General features: G+C 34.4%; 2 protein-coding genes across 6 annotated transcripts; one reads left to right on the top strand and one right to left on the bottom strand.

The window, feature by feature from the left end:
- Positions 1–1012: 1012 nt before the first annotated feature.
- Positions 1013–9313, top strand: LOC132176372 (uncharacterized). Of its 5 annotated transcripts, none has more exons than XM_088514692.1 (7): positions 1013–1128; positions 1975–2032; positions 4851–5050; positions 5396–6335; positions 6414–6500; positions 8130–8299; positions 8828–9313. In XM_088514692.1, the coding sequence occupies exons 3-7, from the start codon at positions 4949–4951 to the stop codon at positions 9026–9028; spliced, it is 1500 nt and encodes a 499-aa protein (XP_088370818.1). In that variant the 5' UTR covers positions 1013–1128; positions 1975–2032; positions 4851–4948; the 3' UTR covers positions 9029–9313. The 5 variants fall into 5 exon arrangements, with proteins under 5 accessions (XP_088370818.1, XP_059444541.2, XP_088370816.1 ...); XM_059588558.2 differs by having other exon boundaries at positions 4844–5050; positions 8154–8299; XM_088514690.1 differs by having other exon boundaries at positions 4844–5050.
- A 17-nt stretch (positions 9314–9330) lies between these two features.
- Positions 9331–14322, bottom strand: TBL31 (trichome birefringence-like protein (DUF828)). Its single transcript, XM_059588564.2, has 5 exons — positions 13949–14322; positions 12144–12315; positions 11469–11668; positions 10130–10276; positions 9331–9685 (listed from the first exon to the last, which is right to left on the bottom strand). Exons 1-5 carry the CDS (start codon positions 14320–14322, stop codon positions 9331–9333), a joined length of 1248 nt encoding a protein of 415 aa, XP_059444547.2.
- Between the last annotated feature and the right edge of the window lie 3377 nt (positions 14323–17699).

Below are 17699 nucleotides of genomic sequence, written 5' to 3'. Positions count from 1 at the left end.
TGGCTTTCCATCAATTGGTAGAAAAAATTTGGATGGAAGAATATACTGATTTCTTTTATGCTATTGTATCTTTTGAAAGTTGTACGAATTGATTTTTCAAAAAAGAAGGCCTGAAATTTTTCTTTGAAAAGAAGAAGAAGGATTATGCGAAGAAAAAAAATTAGGCATTATGTGGTTCAGGAAAAAAAAAAAAAAAAAAAAGAAGAAGGATTGAAGTGGCATATTCTTAGCTATGTGATGAAATTTAATTGACTATATAAATTTAATTTTGGACTGTGTGTAGACAAGCCAGATTCTTTTGTTGCGTAAGAGTAATTGTTCAAATAGCACAACCAATTTTATCTTCAATGGGTATCTCAATCGGTTGGGAACTACGCCTCATAAAGCGGAAGTCTTTAGTTTGAATCTCCCTCCCTCTTCTTGCATGGACATGTCAAAAAAAGAAATAAAGAGCACAACCGATTTTAAAAGCATTGGCATTAGACCAATCAAATATATATTTTTTAATTAAAATTTGGCTAGAACTCTAAAAAGAGTAATTATATAAATCGTCCCCTTAAGCTATTATTATTATTATTATTATTTTTAATAGTTGCTTTCCAAATGTAACCAACAACAATAGTATCTTCGAAAATAGTATATCTAAAAACTCAACTCTTATACAATTTCTGTACAACTGAGCTGATGTGAAATGTCTATAAACCATTAGATTTATGAGCATTTTTTAATTAAGATTGATCCAATAATTTATGAGTATTTCATATTAGCCTAATTATATGTGAGTTGTATAAGAGTTGAATTTGTAACAATAATCTACAAAAAATTATAGTGTATGATATTTTCGTGCTCTTAAATCTTGTTTTACCTTAGCCCTTCAACTTAAAAATAATAATAATAATAATAACATAATAAAATAAGGGGAAAAAAAATGAACAGAGAAACGACGCCGTTCTATTTCGTAATCCTATTTCAATTAAACTATTAGTAGTTTTAATTACTCATGGAATTTTAAACCCTCGCCTCAACAAAAACCTCTCTGCGACGAACCTCAGCGGCCACCACTGTAAAAGCTGAGTTAAACTCACCAGTAACACTCACCGCCGATCACCGGATATTACGGGGTTTCCGGTAATACACTACTCTCTTCGTCACAATCATATTCTTTTTTACGTTTTCTGTTTTGAATTCGTTAGGGTTTTTCGCTCCCCTCTCAGTTCGTACTGTCTGCGCGTCAATATTTTCGTTAAAACTATTATATCAGTTTGCTTTATTGCTTGATCACACTATATGGTTTCTTTGTACACACAAAGCTCGGAACCGTGAGTTTAGGAGCTCTTTATACGCATATATGTATGTATGTGCGTATTTATGTACGCATAGTGCACACGTACCATGTGTTTGCGTGTATGTGTTTTGCATGGAATTTTAATTATCAATTTTTGTTGAGTTTTCATGATAATGGGATTGTAGTGTGCATTGGGTGTTGAGATTAATTTTGACTTGATTATGAGGGAAAGCATGGTTGAATTAAGCTAATTGCCGTATTTGTGTAAACCTTTGTATTGTGAATTTTGGTACCGATTGACAATAAATCAGGAGTGAAATTCCAGATATTAAAGTCAGGTACTTGGTGAGTTTTTGTATATCTAAAGCTTCTTTATCCGGGTTAAATTGCTGAAATGACAAGGATGTGCACGTCAAATGAAAAGAAAAAAAATGCTTGCGTACTTTTATTGCGGCTATGAATCTCTGTTTCATCCGGTTAAAGATTGGGAGTGTTTCTGAAGAATTCAAGAACTCTTAGGAAATTCTGATGGTTGTTTACCATCCCTTGATGATGGGAATAAGAGTATATGATAAACTATGCAGTCTGGCATATTGGTTTTTCTGTTAAGATACCCACCACTTGCGTGTCTTATTCTTGTTAGCTTGTTTCGATTGCCTTCTGTACTTACTGGTTTTTTGTTTTCTCAGTCATAGGCATGCTGTGATGCTCTTCCTTCTCATTCCTCAATGCCTTGCGTGATTTTCTGTAAGCATTATTGAGATGTTTTTCTTGTGTCAGAAAAAAAAAGGAAAAAGGCTTTTAGTTTTGTTGTATCCTACCAGATGCAGAGTTTCAATCTTTCTGTATGATATCAAATGCCCTTTCTTATGAGGACTTCTAGATATGTGTGCCTATTGATGACCAACTGTTTCTCTTGAACTTCACATGAACTATCAGATTTGATAGTAATATCACTTTATTCAGTTCATGTAGCAAATGCTTGCTAACATCAAACTAACTACATGACTGCTTGGCACCTTGTCCTTTGACATCTGACCTGGGCGCAAATCATGCTGACGCCTTTAGAAGTGTCAATGTTCTGTTTCTGTCTCCCATTTTGGGTAGTATACACCTTTTTCAAGAAACCTATCTTCATGAATTGAATATTGTTTTAGTAATCTTTATTTTTTTTTCTTTCCTTTTTTATATTTCCTCCAACTTGATTGGTCTTTTTACTTTTTTTATTTTTTTTTATTTTATCGTTTTCCTTACGTTGTCAGTGTTGTTGTCTCTATCTGAAACTACTCTAGTTTACACGAGCTTGTTCCTTGATCTTGTTGGATTGACCCCTGAGTGCTATTTATTTATTTTCCTGTAGCCATTATATCCTTGTTATTATTGCAATCCTAGAACATTCCCGTTTTTACGTTTTGCTGATAATTTGACATAGTTATGTATGCTTAGATATTTTACTACTTGATAAATTCGTGAGGCATGGTTTGTTGTGAGATCTTTGGTGTAGATGTTTGAAAACTCGAAATGGAGTTTCTACTGTAGGTAATATTATAGGCTGCTTGTTGTCTTGCACTTCAGATTGTAAAATTGGCTTGCTTGTATTAAGAGAATGTATGATATGCACTCTCTTTTCCTTTGTTAATACTGCTCCCATATTACAAAGTACAAGTGATTAGGCTATTCTCCCACTAGATGATGAGTTATTCACACACTAACATTAGCTGGCCTTTCAATGACTCTTTTCCACTTAGGAGTGGGTATAACCCACCCGCCCCACCCCGCCCCGCCCTGTAATTCATGGATTCCCTATCAATAATTAGCGGTGGGCATGGCTTGGGGTGGGGCGGATTTAAGGGATTTCATGAACCGGTCCCGTGATGGCCGGGTTCCAGAAAGTGATGCCGAGTCCCACAGGAAAAAAAATGCAAGTTACTGTAGGTTTCAGGTTCTCGGGGCGGGGCGGGGTTCAGATATTTTCGTAATGATTTCAGTTTGCGGGTTGGGTCATCCGAATTGTAGTTTTGTTATTTTTGTTACATCTAATTGGGCTGAGACCAAACTATGTGGACTTATTTTCCACTTTTTTTAAAAAAAAGTTATTGAGCTAGATAAACAGGGCTTTTCATGCTGAATTAGATCCAAAAACATTACACATAACACACTAAAAAATATATCAATTATCAAATACATAGAAATTACATTAAAAAGTAAAAAAGGGAACAATTTCGTCAAAGTCACATAAAACTTAAAAGAATCATAAAAAAAAAACAAACAAAAGAAATATAAAAACTAGTAGGTTCATCAATAAATAAAATCCAGCAGGTCCATCATAAAATTACTCATAAAACTTAAAAGATACATCAACTGATCAAAGGCATCACACCTAAAAACCACTAGCCAACCAGTCTAGCAAAAGTGAAATCAAACTAAAAGCATAAACTTAAAAAGGTCCATACGTGCAAACATGTAATACTTAAAAGTTATTACAAACCAATTGAACTAAAGTAAAAAACCATCAAAGAACAGCAGCACATGTAAAAGATAAACTGTCAAACTGATATATCAGAACTTAACCAGCAACCAACAGCAGCCAGCAGAAAAAAACATATAAGAACAATGAGAACACTATACGAACAAAAACCCTAGCACAACAACACCTTCAATTAATCATATTCAAGCAAAATGCTGATGTTCTTCAAAGCTATTTCTACAAAATAAATAAGCCAAAAAAGAATTAGAATCAAAATTCATAAGTTGAAATGGAATAAGTACATAGCTAAATAAATTAAGAAGTGATTAATAGAAAGCTTACACGATTTGTGCTTATAAATTTAACTTTTAACATCATCAACTATCTCTGAATCATAACCATTGCCACCGCTTATAGGTTTTGACCTTAACCAATTTTGTGAACATATTAAGGCTTCAACTGTTCTTGGAGCTAATAAACTCCGGAAAGGGTCCAACACACGCCCTCCGGTGTTAAAAGCCGACTCTGAAGCAACCGTTGTAATGGGAATGACCAAAACATCTTGTGCTATTTGGGCAAGTATTGAGAATTTGGTTGAGTTCACCTTCCACCAATTTAGAATATCAAAATTGGCATTTAGTTTTTCTACATCCTTCATCAAATACGGATCTATTTTCGATTTGCTTTCTACATCACTTTTAGAAGCTCAGTACTTATGAAACTTATTCATAAAGTGAAGTGAAGGGTCACTACTCTCACTTTCATCTATTGTGATTGACGAACAATGAACGGTGCCCACCTCTATTTCCACTTATTCATGTTTTGAGTATATTGCACTGATTAATCCTAAATGCACTTAGGTTACCTATTTCGATAGCTTGAGGGACAGGGAAATTTCTTGTTACCTCTTTTCAGCTTCTCAAAATGCTTTACTTAACTATTGGATTCATGGGGAATTTGTTTCTGCATAGTTGCTTTGAACTGGAGTTCATTATTATTTTTATTATGTATTTTATATATATCCTGAGCATTTGAGCTGGGATATTCGCATATCTGAGTCATCTGAATGTTAACAAAATTTTATTTGAAAGTCTGCAGGTAAAGTTTATCATCCCAGAATAAGAATATTTCCCTGCACCTGTTAGGCTGTTGTGAGCATCTAGGTATCTAAAACATTGGTTCCAGCATCATAATACATGCCCATAATGGATCTGAAACATAAAGGTATAACCTGGGTTGGAAATTTTTTCCAGAAGTTTGAAGCTGTGTGCCAAGAGGTGGATGGTTTTGTGAGCAAGGTATCATTAATTTTAGAGATTTTTTTTTTCCATAAAATCTTCATATTATTTTTGATGCCCATTAACTGATCCTACAATTTTTTTCCCATTTTCATTGGATATTATTCGGTACTCATTCTTATATATATAAAATTATTTGGTACTCATGTTTATGTGAAATATATAACTTTGTCAGACACACTGATATAATCTGATTCAACCTAGCTGAACGAGAAAAAAAGAGAGAAAGAAAGAAAGAAAGAAAGAAATTATTGGATTGAGCTCTACCTTATAGTTTAGTTGCAATTAAGTTTTTCACTGCAGCAGATATTTCCTCTCATAATTTTGAATTGCTTTAATGCGCAGGATACAGTGAAATATGTTGAGAACCAATTGCAAAATATGGGTGGAGGTGTGAAGAAATTATATTCTGATGTTGTGCAAGATGTACTTCCTCCTTTAGTTGATCCTGTAAAGCAAGAAGCACAAGCTGTGGCTCTGAAAAGCAATGCTGCCATTAGCACCTGTTTGAAGTCAATGATAAGTTATGAGGAAACTCATGTAGAAACTGACGTTAAGGAATCGCATATGGAGCCCAATGCAGTTGATCATGTGAAGGACCAGCTGCCAGATGCATCAAGTAGGCTTCACCTCATAAATCATATTACTCCAACTTCTGTAGATTCCCTTGAAGAGGCAGAGACTAACTCATCACTGCAAAAGGTTGACAATGTTTTAACTAATGAAAACCCAAATGTGGGGACTGAAGAAAATGCAATAGAGTATTCAGCACCTGAAGTGTTGGACTTAATTTCTCCAGGTGATAAAGAATCCTTTGAAGCATCATTGTCCGGTGAGTTAAAAGATGATAATCATGAAAATGCTTTTGGAGTTCTGGCTGAGGTTTCACCGGCATCGTCATTTCATAGTGTGGAGTTTGAATGCCCCCAAAAAAGGGCAGCAGTTTGTGATAGCCCTGCAGATGTCACTCAGAGCGTTTCTAATGTTTCAAGTATTCTTGCTTCTTCTGACTTAGGTTTTTCTGTTGTATCTGGTGAGAAAACTATAGCAGAGATGAGATCTATATTCTCCAGCAGTTCTCCATTAGCAGAATCTTGTAGTCTGTCTGGAAAATCACTGGACAACTCCCTGAATGTAGTATCTTGTAATAATCCCAGCGATCATATTTGTGATAGTTTGAGCAAGCTCTCCTCTTCTATACCTACTCCAATTGTCTCCTGTGAGAGCAAGACACTTGAGTTAGGACTTGCTTCCACCAGCAGTATCCTATCATTGAAATCCCTTGGTTGGTACTTTTCCTTCTTACATTATTATAAATTTTCTTTATTACCTAAACAATTGGTGTCATCTTGTATTTTGGCAGAGGAAAACACTTCCAGAATTAAGGAAATTCTGTCTCTGACTGAATCATCTGGAAATAGACATATTCACTTCTCTGAGTCTGCCCAAGGTGAAACTTCTTTTCCTAACCCTACCCTTTCCTCTCAGTTGGTTTTCTTTTCTCCGATTATATATATATATATTGGTAAGTTACATAGATGCCAATGGATGATCCTGGTTCCTACCCTCCATCCCAATTTTATTGTAGGAGGAGGTGCCATTTGAGCAAGAGCTCATTAGCCTTTTTCCTGATTTTTTTGGGTAGTTATGAATTAAGGGAATTATACTTACCCTCAAACGGACATTCCTTTTAACAAGCATACCCTAAACTATCATTGGTGACACTTGATCCTTTCAAACTACAATTTTGATGCAATTTGGCCTCTCCATTAGGTGCTAGCGTTAAAATGGATGGAAAATTGCAACTGTGACGTATACGTGCAAAATTTTGACTCGCAATATCCAAATTTTATTGTAGGAGGAGGTGCCATTTGAGCAAGAGCTCATTAGCCTTTTTCCTGATTTTCTTGGGTAGTTATGAATTAAGGGAATTATACTTACCCTCAAACGGACATTCCTTTTAACAAGCATACCCTAAACTATCATTGGTGACACTTGATCCTTTCAAACTACAATTTTGATGCAATTTGGCGTCTCCATTAGGTGCTAGCGTTAAAATGGATGGAAAGTTGCAACTGTGACGTATACGTGCAAAATTTTGACTCGCAATATCCAAATTTCCCTAAAAAACTATATATATATTTGATAAGTAATTTCCCTAAAAAACTATTAAAAAAATGTAGTAGAAAAGGAGCATGCATTTTATTTGCAGTAAATATATGTTCTTTTCTTAAGCAGATTCTCTGTACATAATTGTTAAACCCTTGTTTATCTCTCATGTCATGTGATAATAATAATGTTTTCGTACTTTCTAGCCTTTTGATTCATCTATGTGTCAGTTAGCATATAAAATTGGAATCTGATTCTTCAATTCCCGGTAATATTAGAATGAGTAGCTTAGTTTGAGTACTATTGATCTGCTTTCCTAATCCAACTTATATTAATTGTGAAATTGATAGCAGCACAAAATATTTTGGAAGCAATTATTCAATTCTTTTAGCATTTTGTTTTGTTTTTCCACCCATGTGGACCAGGTTCTAGGGCCAAGGCTATATGTTCTTAGGTAGAGGTCTTGGTGTGGGTTTCAATTTTTTGTCTCTGGAGTTTGATTTGGCCAACTACTAAATGTTCAATTTGGGATTTAGCTACTATGACTCGTTTCTTTATTTTGGATATCATATAGAATGTTTATCTCATCAAGTAAGAATTCCATTTACTTCAATATGGTCTAATGCATTCTAACATTACTTTCTTTCATAGTTATATCATGTTCATGTCAGAAACAGTTACTGTTAACAAGGTAAAGGCTATAGCGATTCATGTATTATACACTCTTGGTACAAGCTTATTAGTATTCCATTCAATTCCTTTCATGTGAGGGTATTATTGTCATTCTATAAGAGGTCAGTATAGTTGTAGTTGCTGCTTCTTAAGATATTCTTGCTTTCACATGATGACCGGCGTGTCCCTTTGGGCTGCTTCCACAAGTTGGGTGATTTGCAACTGAAGGAACTGTTAATTGGAGAATTATCTCTGATCATCCCTAAACCTATGATATGTTTTGTTGTTACCTCATCAGTTATCAATAATGGAGCTTTTACAGGACCTTCATATGACTTGGACAATGACCCTAGCATGGAAACCATTGAATTGTCTGACAAGGTGAAACTTGATGAAAGCTGTGTCATTGTAGAACCTAGTGAGCTTTATGCTGTTGCTCGCAGAGCCCGAAAACTCAGATCATACAGGGTACTCTCTCCCGCTCTGATATTCTGTTTCGTTCAATGGAATATATTTTGGAAGGTCTTTATACTGTTTTTTGTTGCATTTCATTGAATTTTAATATAATAAAAATGGATAGGAACAGACCATTTGTCGTGCCCTCTTGAATATGTTTAATTTACAGCAATGAATTAGATCTGACGAGTTTTAACCATTCAAATTGAACATCATATTCCTGATGCATTGAAAGAACTAGATCTGTTGTATTTTAAAATATTTAATTGTTGGAAAAAGCTCTATGCATAAAATTAAGTTGGCTTTGATCTGCCAAAATGGACTCATCATATCATGTTGAAAGGGCACGTCTATTTGGAATTTCAACTTATAAATGAAATGTGCTTTAGTCATACCCATTAGTTATGTTTCTTGGAAACTATATCAGAATCTTATGTGCCTTATCTTTTATTTATTTACTTATTTTCAAAAGTATCACCTGGAGAGTTGAGCAACTGAATCCTTTTTTTTTTTCTTTACTTTTCTTTCTCCCCACATTAGAAAAAGATTCAAGATGCATTTAATTCAAAAAAGAGATTGGCAGCGGAATATGAACAGCTTGCAATTTGGCATGGAGATGCTGATATGATTTTTGGCAACGACAAATGGCAACCTCCTTTGCCATCTACCCCTGCAACACTCTTAAATTCGAAGAATTCGCAAACACAGCTCCCATGCGACTCCGAATGGGAGCTTCTGTAGTTAAACAAGAAACTTTAGTATATATCGAGCCTCCTGCATGTGCAAATGAACGTGTTGCAGACATTCCACTTTGTGTGAATAATCACTGGCGAGTTTATCACTTCCAAGGTACATGTACATATGCAAAATAAGGCCGGCTATGATGGCTGTTTCAGTCCTAGATTTAATTGCATTCTTTTCTGGTTAAGTTGCAAAATACTGCAACATCTTTGTGGTACAATTTCGATAAGAGGTAAATTATACCCTTTTGCTAATAATGCAGTACTAGTTGATGTTTTTCCTCTCTATTTGAGCTTGTTAAGTTACAAAAAGTTTTGATAATTTTTCAACAAATATGCGTACAAAATTTCATTCCATGTATCAGGGACTCCTGGTAAACACCAGTGAATGCAATCGGCAAAATTGTTTGGATCCGATCTCTGTTCCTTGGTCAAGAGCTTTCCCTTACGTTCCCCATAAATTGTTGTATGAGCATCCTTCCGAAACTCTGAGAGTTGTGTAATATTTAGAAGTGTAACATTGAATTTTAATTGTTGTAATGTGTCATGTAATATCTCCATGATCTCGAGGTTTGAACCAGTGCCCCAGAATGGACCTTGGATTGGGTGTGACTCATTGAAGCAGTTCCCATCACTTCCAGGCTTCCATTCCCAACTCCTACAACCAAATAAAGAGAGCATGTTTTCAAAATGGGTGGAGTGCAAACTTTGTGTCCTTTCCTTTGTAACGGGGATTGGGATCCATATAAATTTTGGGTTGCCTAGCTACCTACTCAGCATGTGCGTTTCATATGAGCTTTCTCATATTACCTATATAAATTGCTAGTAATTCCGGCAGGTAGTTGTCGTGGATCGTTATCCCTCATTAACCTGTAGACTATCCAATGGTAGATAACCATCTAATCCTCTAAAAACTCTTCTTTTTTCCCCCCTCTTTTTGGTCAAGTCTTGCACTCCTCCAACACTGACAAAGGACCCGTTCGAATTGCTAGCAATTTGAGCAAGTAATGTGAGAGAGCGTATATGAGACCATATAACTTTTGTGGATTCACAAGACATGTTTGGGAAATGATTATGTGTATTCTATATCTTCTTAACTTACCACAGGTGTGTTGGTGACATACTCATGAAAAACACCTTTTGAGTATGGGGATTGAGCTTGGAGTCCATCCAATTTGCCCATGTTTCTAAAGCCAATCTGTATGCAGTGGTCACGTTATATTCTTTAACATCATCTGGAGATCCATACCTGAAAGCAGAAAACAACACAAGGCAGAAATAACCCAGTGTTACATTCAATGGACCAACCCATTTTCCATGAAAAATACAAACAACCCTAACAACACAAGCAGTGCCATGATTTAATTTCCAAATATAATTTGATATACATAGGTAAAGCACAATGAGAAATGCTAAACATTATAAATTTTTGTTTCAAAAGTTGGTTTTCAAATGATGTGTCACTATACTTCCAAAAATAATAAATCTTATTAGATGGTGACATATTATTTGGGAACTAATTTTTGGAAAAAAAATTTGAGATGTGTAGCACTTCGCAAACAGAACCTGCCAACCAGCATATGTTTAATTTAAAAGAGAAATGCCATATATTTTTATATGACTTTGTTGATGTAGTATTATTAATCGGCCATTGTTTTAAAAAAATAAAATATAAGGGCTAATTGGCAGTGTTACATCAGCAAAATATGATAAAAATGTGGTGTATAACATTACTTAACCTGAAAATTGATAAGTAATGTTATGCGAGAAGTGCTATACTTCCATCTCTTGTCCATTGTTTTTGCAAATTCATCATTGAATCTATGAGACCTACATGTAATTCTACATATTCAATGGTGGATTTGCCCATCTCTTGTATGGAGATGAACAAAAGATAGGCAAAAGAAATAAACCAAACATTTCTCAATGTTATAAACCATATATATTTTTATTCCACAACTATTCTACAATGTTGATGTGGCAGTTTCAACTAATCCTTTGATTATTAATTTTAAACTAAGGATTCATTTGATCCGATGGTTGGTTAATTGAAATTGCTACGTCAACATTGTGAGATAGCTGTAAGATAAAAATTTAATTTCTAGAATCGAGTCTCTAAAAGTGTCGTGCATCTCTTGAACATGTGAGAATTGCATTTTTTGTATTAATACTATTAAAAAAGCATGTGAGAAAGACACGCTATTAGAAAGACACGTGCTTCTCACATGCAAAGGGACACAACATTTTTTGAAAATTGAGTTGTAGGATCCTACAACCCAATTTGTAAGAAATTTATTTCCTTACTCGAAAATGATATACAAAAATCTACGTGAGTTTGATTAGGGGACTTGCTGTTTTGTATTATTCCATCCAATTTTTTTTTTTTTTTAATTAAAAAAAATTCAACCAATAAATATGTAGTGTAGAATCAAAGGACTCACGTTGCATTTATAAGAGGCTTGTACATCCACCACACATAGCTCTCAAAAACCAAGATATCAACGCCTTCCCACTCTTTCCCATGCTTGGCTATGGAGTCAAGCTTCACAGACCGCTTTAGCACAGTGTGATTTGTTGCATGATCCGAGTTTGACTCCACGATGAAGGGAGCCCAATAATACTCAATCGACGCATCAAATTCCTGCAAACAAATCCGGAGTTTATATACGAATAATGTTATTTAGTAGATTGTTATATGATTGCTATACAACTAGAATGATGTAGAGCAATAAAACCAAATGTTAATTTAATTTCATCGTAGACTTCATAGTTTTATGACCGTTAAATACATTGTAATAAAGAGAAAAATGATAGAGAAGAAAGAGAGAACAGAAGTATAATATATTGTGAATAATGGTCTCTATAAATAGAGAACACGCGAGTGGTGAACATGAAGCCCTAAAAGAATAATAAACCTAATAAAGAAACATAATGGGAAGGAAAAAAAATCTTAGATGGACATATTAATTAAAAAGTAATGTTATTTAATAGACTGCTATATAATTGAGATGATGTGGCAGTTACAATCACTGTCACGTTATCCCAATTGAATAGCAATTGTATAACAATTTACTAAATAGCATTTTTTTGCCAAATAATGGTCGAATTGGGTGTACCTCAATTTTGAAGATCTTCATGGGTGGAACTCTTTGAAGGGACTTCTTTCCTACAGGAATTACAGATTGTACCAAACAGACCATTGATTCAAATTGGGCTCTCTGTACTGAGTCCCCAATAAACATCAATCTTTTACCCCTCAACATCTGCAACAGCTTTAATGGATCGAACCTGAGAGGCAAAAAAAAAAAAAAAAAAATTTAAAAATTCCATATCAGCAATAATTTGAAAAGAATGTTGACAGATTAAAAAAAAAAAAAAAAAAAAATCATTTCATTAATATTTGAGAATTCATTTCCACACCATAACAGTGTAGGAAATTAAACCTACCTATATGAGGTTGTTTATTTTAATTGATCTCTAATTATGAGCTAATGGGTTGTGTTATTTAGTATTTTATTATTGGTTTATGTAATATATTATTTAGTGTTGGCACAAAGCACTGAATTGTATGCTGGGTGGTGTTTGGCAAACAACACCAAACACCACCGCACTGTTTAGGTGTTAAAAAAAGAAAAAAAAGAAAAAGAAAATAATGATTGGTATGGGAAAATAAAAAAGTGGTATTGAAAAGTGAAAATTTTTGTTTTGTAGTGATTTTTTTTATTTGAATAGTAATAAAAAGTAAATGATGTGATATAAAAAGTAAATGATTTGATATAAAAGTCAGAATTTTTTTTTAGAAAAAATGAAGTGAATAGTGTGGTAGAATGTGGGAGAATGTGGGAGGATGGTGGGAGGTTTAACAAACAAGCCCCTGGTTTTAGATCTGAGTGTTATATTCATCATGTCATACTATTTAAGGTGTTATATAAGAGTGTGGGAATATGGGTTTTATCTCCAGTCAACCATAAAGAAAAACATGCATGTGAGAGTTTTGTCTTGTTAAATAATAATAATAATAAAAAAAAATCAGCTTTGTGTATAACCCTCTTCCATATTGAATGTGGCCTTTTTATTAACAGCTTGCTTTTGCTGTGTGTGTTGAAAACTACAAAAAGCTGGTGATTCTACAAACAAGGAAAAACATTTTTGGTTGATGCATGCCAGAAGTACTTTTATTCCTTTGAAAAGTAATAACTAATCACCCAAAAAATAATAATAATAATAATAATAATAATAATAATAATAATAAAAGCACCAAGTAACCACCCTTATTTTCACTTTCAAAAGCATGAAAAGTGCTTTAAAAATGGTGGCCAAATTAGTCTAAAATGATGACAGTTTGACATCCAAATGCCCCCCTTTTTTTGCCCTAAGCAATTTACAAAGGAAAAGGAAAGGGGAGAAATATATTATCCATCACAATTCACAACACAAAAAAATATAATGGTGGAGCAACCCATCAAACCCCACAAAACAATCAGCAAACTGCAACCAAAACCTAAGGACTATTGGGAATTGGCCAAAAAGTTGGCTCGGCCCATTTAAAACTCGGCTCCTAAGCCAATTATGGCTTGTTTGGGAAGACAATTCTTCCAAATTTTTTCAAATTTTTTTTCTCCTTTTTAGTTGATTTGACACTACTAATACTCAACTCAAATTTTTTTTAACTTTATTCAAAATTTTATATTCTTCAAACAACCGAAACATAATTTCAACACTTTTTTCTCATCAATATTTGCAATTTTGAATTCAGTTCAGTAAAATAGAAAAAAATCGTAAACCCAAACGAGCCCTTAAACCGCTATAAATGGCGATTTGAAGCAGCGAACTAAAGATGGATCTGCCCGTTAAAACACTGACCGCGGGGCAGATCAAATGCCCCCTCATTAGTCATTAGTAGGTCTAGAAGAATGTTTACCTTGGGAGATTGCATTCATTAGGCTGCCACCTCCAATTCTTATAGAATGAATCAGGCCTCCCATTCCTCTGGCAAGTCACCTGTTTAACCAAGAATGGACAGCTCTCTTCTGTGTAAAGGGGATAAGACACATTATCCCACACCCATTTCCCTTCAAAAACATTGCATCCTTCTGCAACACGATCCTCAGGAGAAATAACAACTGGTAATTTGTGCTTTTCATGGCTTCTTGGCCGGCTATACAGCCGGAAATCCCGGCTGTGGTTGCTCTTCAAGTGATCTAGGACAAGCCTTGCAGTCCCCAGGACTAGAAGAGAAGCCAATGCAACAGGGAAGAGGGTTTGGATCCGGCGATCAAGAGAGAGCTGCTTCATGTTTTGGAGTACTGGGTTGATGATCAAGAAACATGATCAAATGGTTGCGTCTTTCCAACTGTTAAGAGACAAGATGAAATGAAATGCCTTTGGGTTTACTACACCCAACCACCAGTTGGTTGGTTCAAGTTTAGGTAGTTTGTTTGGCATCAGCATATATGGAAGTCTGTCACAATCAAAATACTTCAAAACTCCCAGTTTTAGTTGTTGGGATTTCTTACCCTTGTTTTCTTTTGGTTTCATGCCACAGGAAAGGTGGCTTGTCAAGCTCTAAGTTGACAGATTGTAGTTCAAGTCTTTGAACTGCTGTACTGTGTTTAAGATATTGTAAATTTTGATACGACTCGCGAACCCGACACGAAATTAGTAAATTAGAGTTTAGTAAAATAGTATTCGGGTCAAACTAAGCAGCAATGCTAGGGACCATCGTTTTATCTTATTTTTATTTTCCTAAAATTGATGTGCCTTTTAAAGTCTTCATTGGATTTAGAATGGACTACTGTTGAATTTTGATCTAATGGTGATTTTAAAAGTCACATTAATTTTTGGAGGATAAAAAGAGGGTCCTTGGAATTACTTTAAATTAAGTTTACTCAATTAATAAAATGGTCTATTTCAGGTTAACCCTGCTTAACTCACGAGTGACCCATATATATATATTACCATTGAAAGATTAAATTCCTAAAGTCTAAGACAAAACAATGCCTCCAATCTCATCCCTAGTTGTAAATATATAATTTCGATAGTATAATTTATTTTCATATTCAATAATTGAAAATGACATTTTTATGCTCAATAATAGAGTATTTTGTTTTTTTGTTTTGTTTTTTTTTTTTTTTTAACGAATTATCTCTTAATTGATATAACAATCAAATTGGGCAAAATGCTCCGTACAATGCCAAAGATATAATTTGGAATCTTCACAACTCAAACATTATCTATAACATACACAGTAGCCTCTCGGGCTATTATAAGACAATATTTATGAAAAGTTACTGTCTCAATCAGTTTCATATGTATAGCAAATTCGGGCAAATCACGTCTTTATCCGTTGTCATGTCCTTGATTCCCTAGCTTTTTTTTTTTTTTTTATCTCCGCTACTAGTGCTTTATCAATCGCAATCCCCTTCACTGCCTTTACCATAGTGATAATTCTTCTTTATGCTTGATAACTCTTCTATCATCGGTCTATAGTTTGTTCCCAGAAAAAGAAATATAAGAACACAAAAGACGGACCGAAAACCAATTCTGTTATTCTTAAGAATTTGTGAAAACAAAATCTAAGAAAACGAATAAAATTCAACCCCATAGATTGCTACTAAAAGCAGATCTAGAGAGAATACATTCTTATTTAAAAACAACGAAAGTACAATAACAAAAACCCAACACACCCTCACGCGTTCCATGTACTACCATCGGCCAGCCATACGCCGCTAAAAAGCATCCCGATGACCATTGACATACGTGCCTTGATCGATCTATGGTGGAGGCGGGAAAAGGGAGAAAGAGAAAGGGGGCAGGGAGGTGGGAGTCGTAACTCCCTCCCCTCACTCTGCTATGCTCTCTCTGTACTGCTCTGAGAATTTTGTTAATTAAAAGGGTTATACAGATTGGTGTTGGGTTGACCCCAACATGACCTATTTATTAAATGAGTTATGTGGATCAGTTGGGTCACTTGCTTATTTTACATGCATGGGTTGTGTCATGGTTGAGGGATCTGACTTATTTAATTAAGAGTTAAATACTTCATACCCCTCTTAGGGTTTCCCAACTTTATTTTTTTCTCCCTATGGTTTCATTTTTATCACAGGAGGTCCCTGTGGTTTTGATAAGTGACTAAATTAGTTCATCCGTTAGTTGACCGTTAGGACTGACACGTGGACCAATCAGACGTTGACACGTGGCACACATTTAATTTTTTTAAAAAAAAATTAAAAAAAAAATGAAATGAAAAAAAATTGGGGGTGGCTCTTGTCCATTTGGGGGTGGCTCGGCCACCTCCAAGGCTCCATGGGGGTGGCCGAGCCACCCCTAAATGGCCAAGGAGCCACCCCAAATTTTTTTCCCTTTTTTTTTTTAAATACATTTTTTTAAAAAAAAAAAATTAAATATGTGCCACGTGTCGACGTCTGATTGGTCCACGTGTCAGTCCTAACGGTCAACTAACGGATGGACTAATTTGGTTACTTATCAAAACCACAGGGACCTCTTGTGATAAAAATAAAACCACAAGGGAAAAAAAATAAAGTTGAAAAACCCTAGGGGGTATGGAGTATTTAACCCTTTAATTAAACAGGTTAGGTTTGGATTGTCTTATATAATTTTATACTTATACCTCAACACAATTTAAACTTAATACGTGAACACAAATTGTCATCCCAATTTCAACTCCACTCTTAATTATGTCAATTACACAGTGATTCTTTGTGTTTCTTATCCAGTCCAAGTTGAAGGAACTCATTCTGGGAGGTCATGGATGATTAATTGATTTTTATTTTTATTTTTTTATTTTTTTATTTTAAGAGGGGTTATATTATGAGTCATGTCAGAAGAATATATGCATTATCGTCAACTTCATTAACAGTTCCCCTAGATTCGCTTTAAGACAAAAAGAGAAGAAACATAATAATTTGTGTTTTTTTTTTTGGTGGGGGGGGGGATTAAACATAATAATTTGAATTAATATTCTCAGAATTCCTAAATTTATTGAGTAAATTTGGTCAAATCTCATCGATTATTTTGAAATTAAGTGATTCAAATTTGTTATGTCAATATTATTTTAGGACCATGAGAATTTTTTAAAGAAGGAAATCATAGAAAAGCAAGAATCAATAATCTATTCCTATTTCCTCAAAAATGAAAATAAATAAATAAATAAATAAAAAAGGAGAAATTTCACTTTAAACCCCTGAACTACCGCGCATTTTGAGAAGGCCTCTCCAAAATTCAAAAACTCTCAATTTACACCCCTAAACTTTCAATTTCAATCAATTTACCCCATTTCGTTAGATTTTAAACGTTAATAAAATAACATTTATACCCCTTACTTTTTTATAAAATTTCAAATAAAAAAATAAAAAATAAAGTTATTAAAAAAAAAATGTTCACCCATGGTGATCCAGGGTCACCGACTCACCTTGGACCCATTTTTTCCTCATTTAAAAAAAACAAAAAATCAAAGGGTAATTTGGTTTTTTTACGCATTTCCATTAGAAGTTAACAACTAAAACTAATGGAGGGGGTAAATTGATTGAAATTGAAAGTTCAAGGGTGTAAATTGAGAGTTTTTGAATTTTAGGAGGATTTTCTCAAAACGCGCAGTAATTTAAGGGTCTAAAGTGAAATTTCCCTAACAAATAAAAAATAAGGTTAAACAC

Source organism: Corylus avellana, chromosome 3 (genome assembly GCF_965113065.1).
Source record: "Corylus avellana chromosome 3, dhCorAvel1.hap1.2, whole genome shotgun sequence".
In the NCBI taxonomy this organism is placed as follows: Eukaryota; Viridiplantae; Streptophyta; class Magnoliopsida; order Fagales; family Betulaceae; genus Corylus; species Corylus avellana.
Note: the sequence above shows the minus strand (reverse complement) of the source record. Positions and strands in the feature narration are given on the sequence as shown.

Excerpts from the sequence above, each read along its gene's own strand:
- TBL31 (XM_059588564.2), bottom strand. The coding sequence starts at position 14,322 with ATGAAGCAGCTCTCTCTTGATCGCCGGATCCAAACCCTCTTCCCTGTT. Across the intron at positions 11,669-12,143 it reads TGAAGATCTTCAAAATTGAG|GAATTTGATGCGTCGATTGA; the intron begins GTACACCCAATT and ends ATTTGTTTGCAG. Across the intron at positions 10,277-11,468 it reads AAGCCTCTTATAAATGCAAC|GTATGGATCTCCAGATGATG; the intron begins GTGAGTCCTTTG and ends TTCTGCTTTCAG.
- LOC132176372 (XM_088514691.1), top strand. The coding sequence starts at position 4,949 with ATGCCCATAATGGATCTGAAACATAAAGGTATAACCTGGGTTGGAAAT. Across the intron at positions 6,336-6,413 it reads CCTATCATTGAAATCCCTTG|AGGAAAACACTTCCAGAATT; the intron begins GTTGGTACTTTT and ends GTATTTTGGCAG. Across the intron at positions 8,300-8,827 it reads GAAAACTCAGATCATACAGG|AAAAAGATTCAAGATGCATT; the intron begins GTACTCTCTCCC and ends TCCCCACATTAG.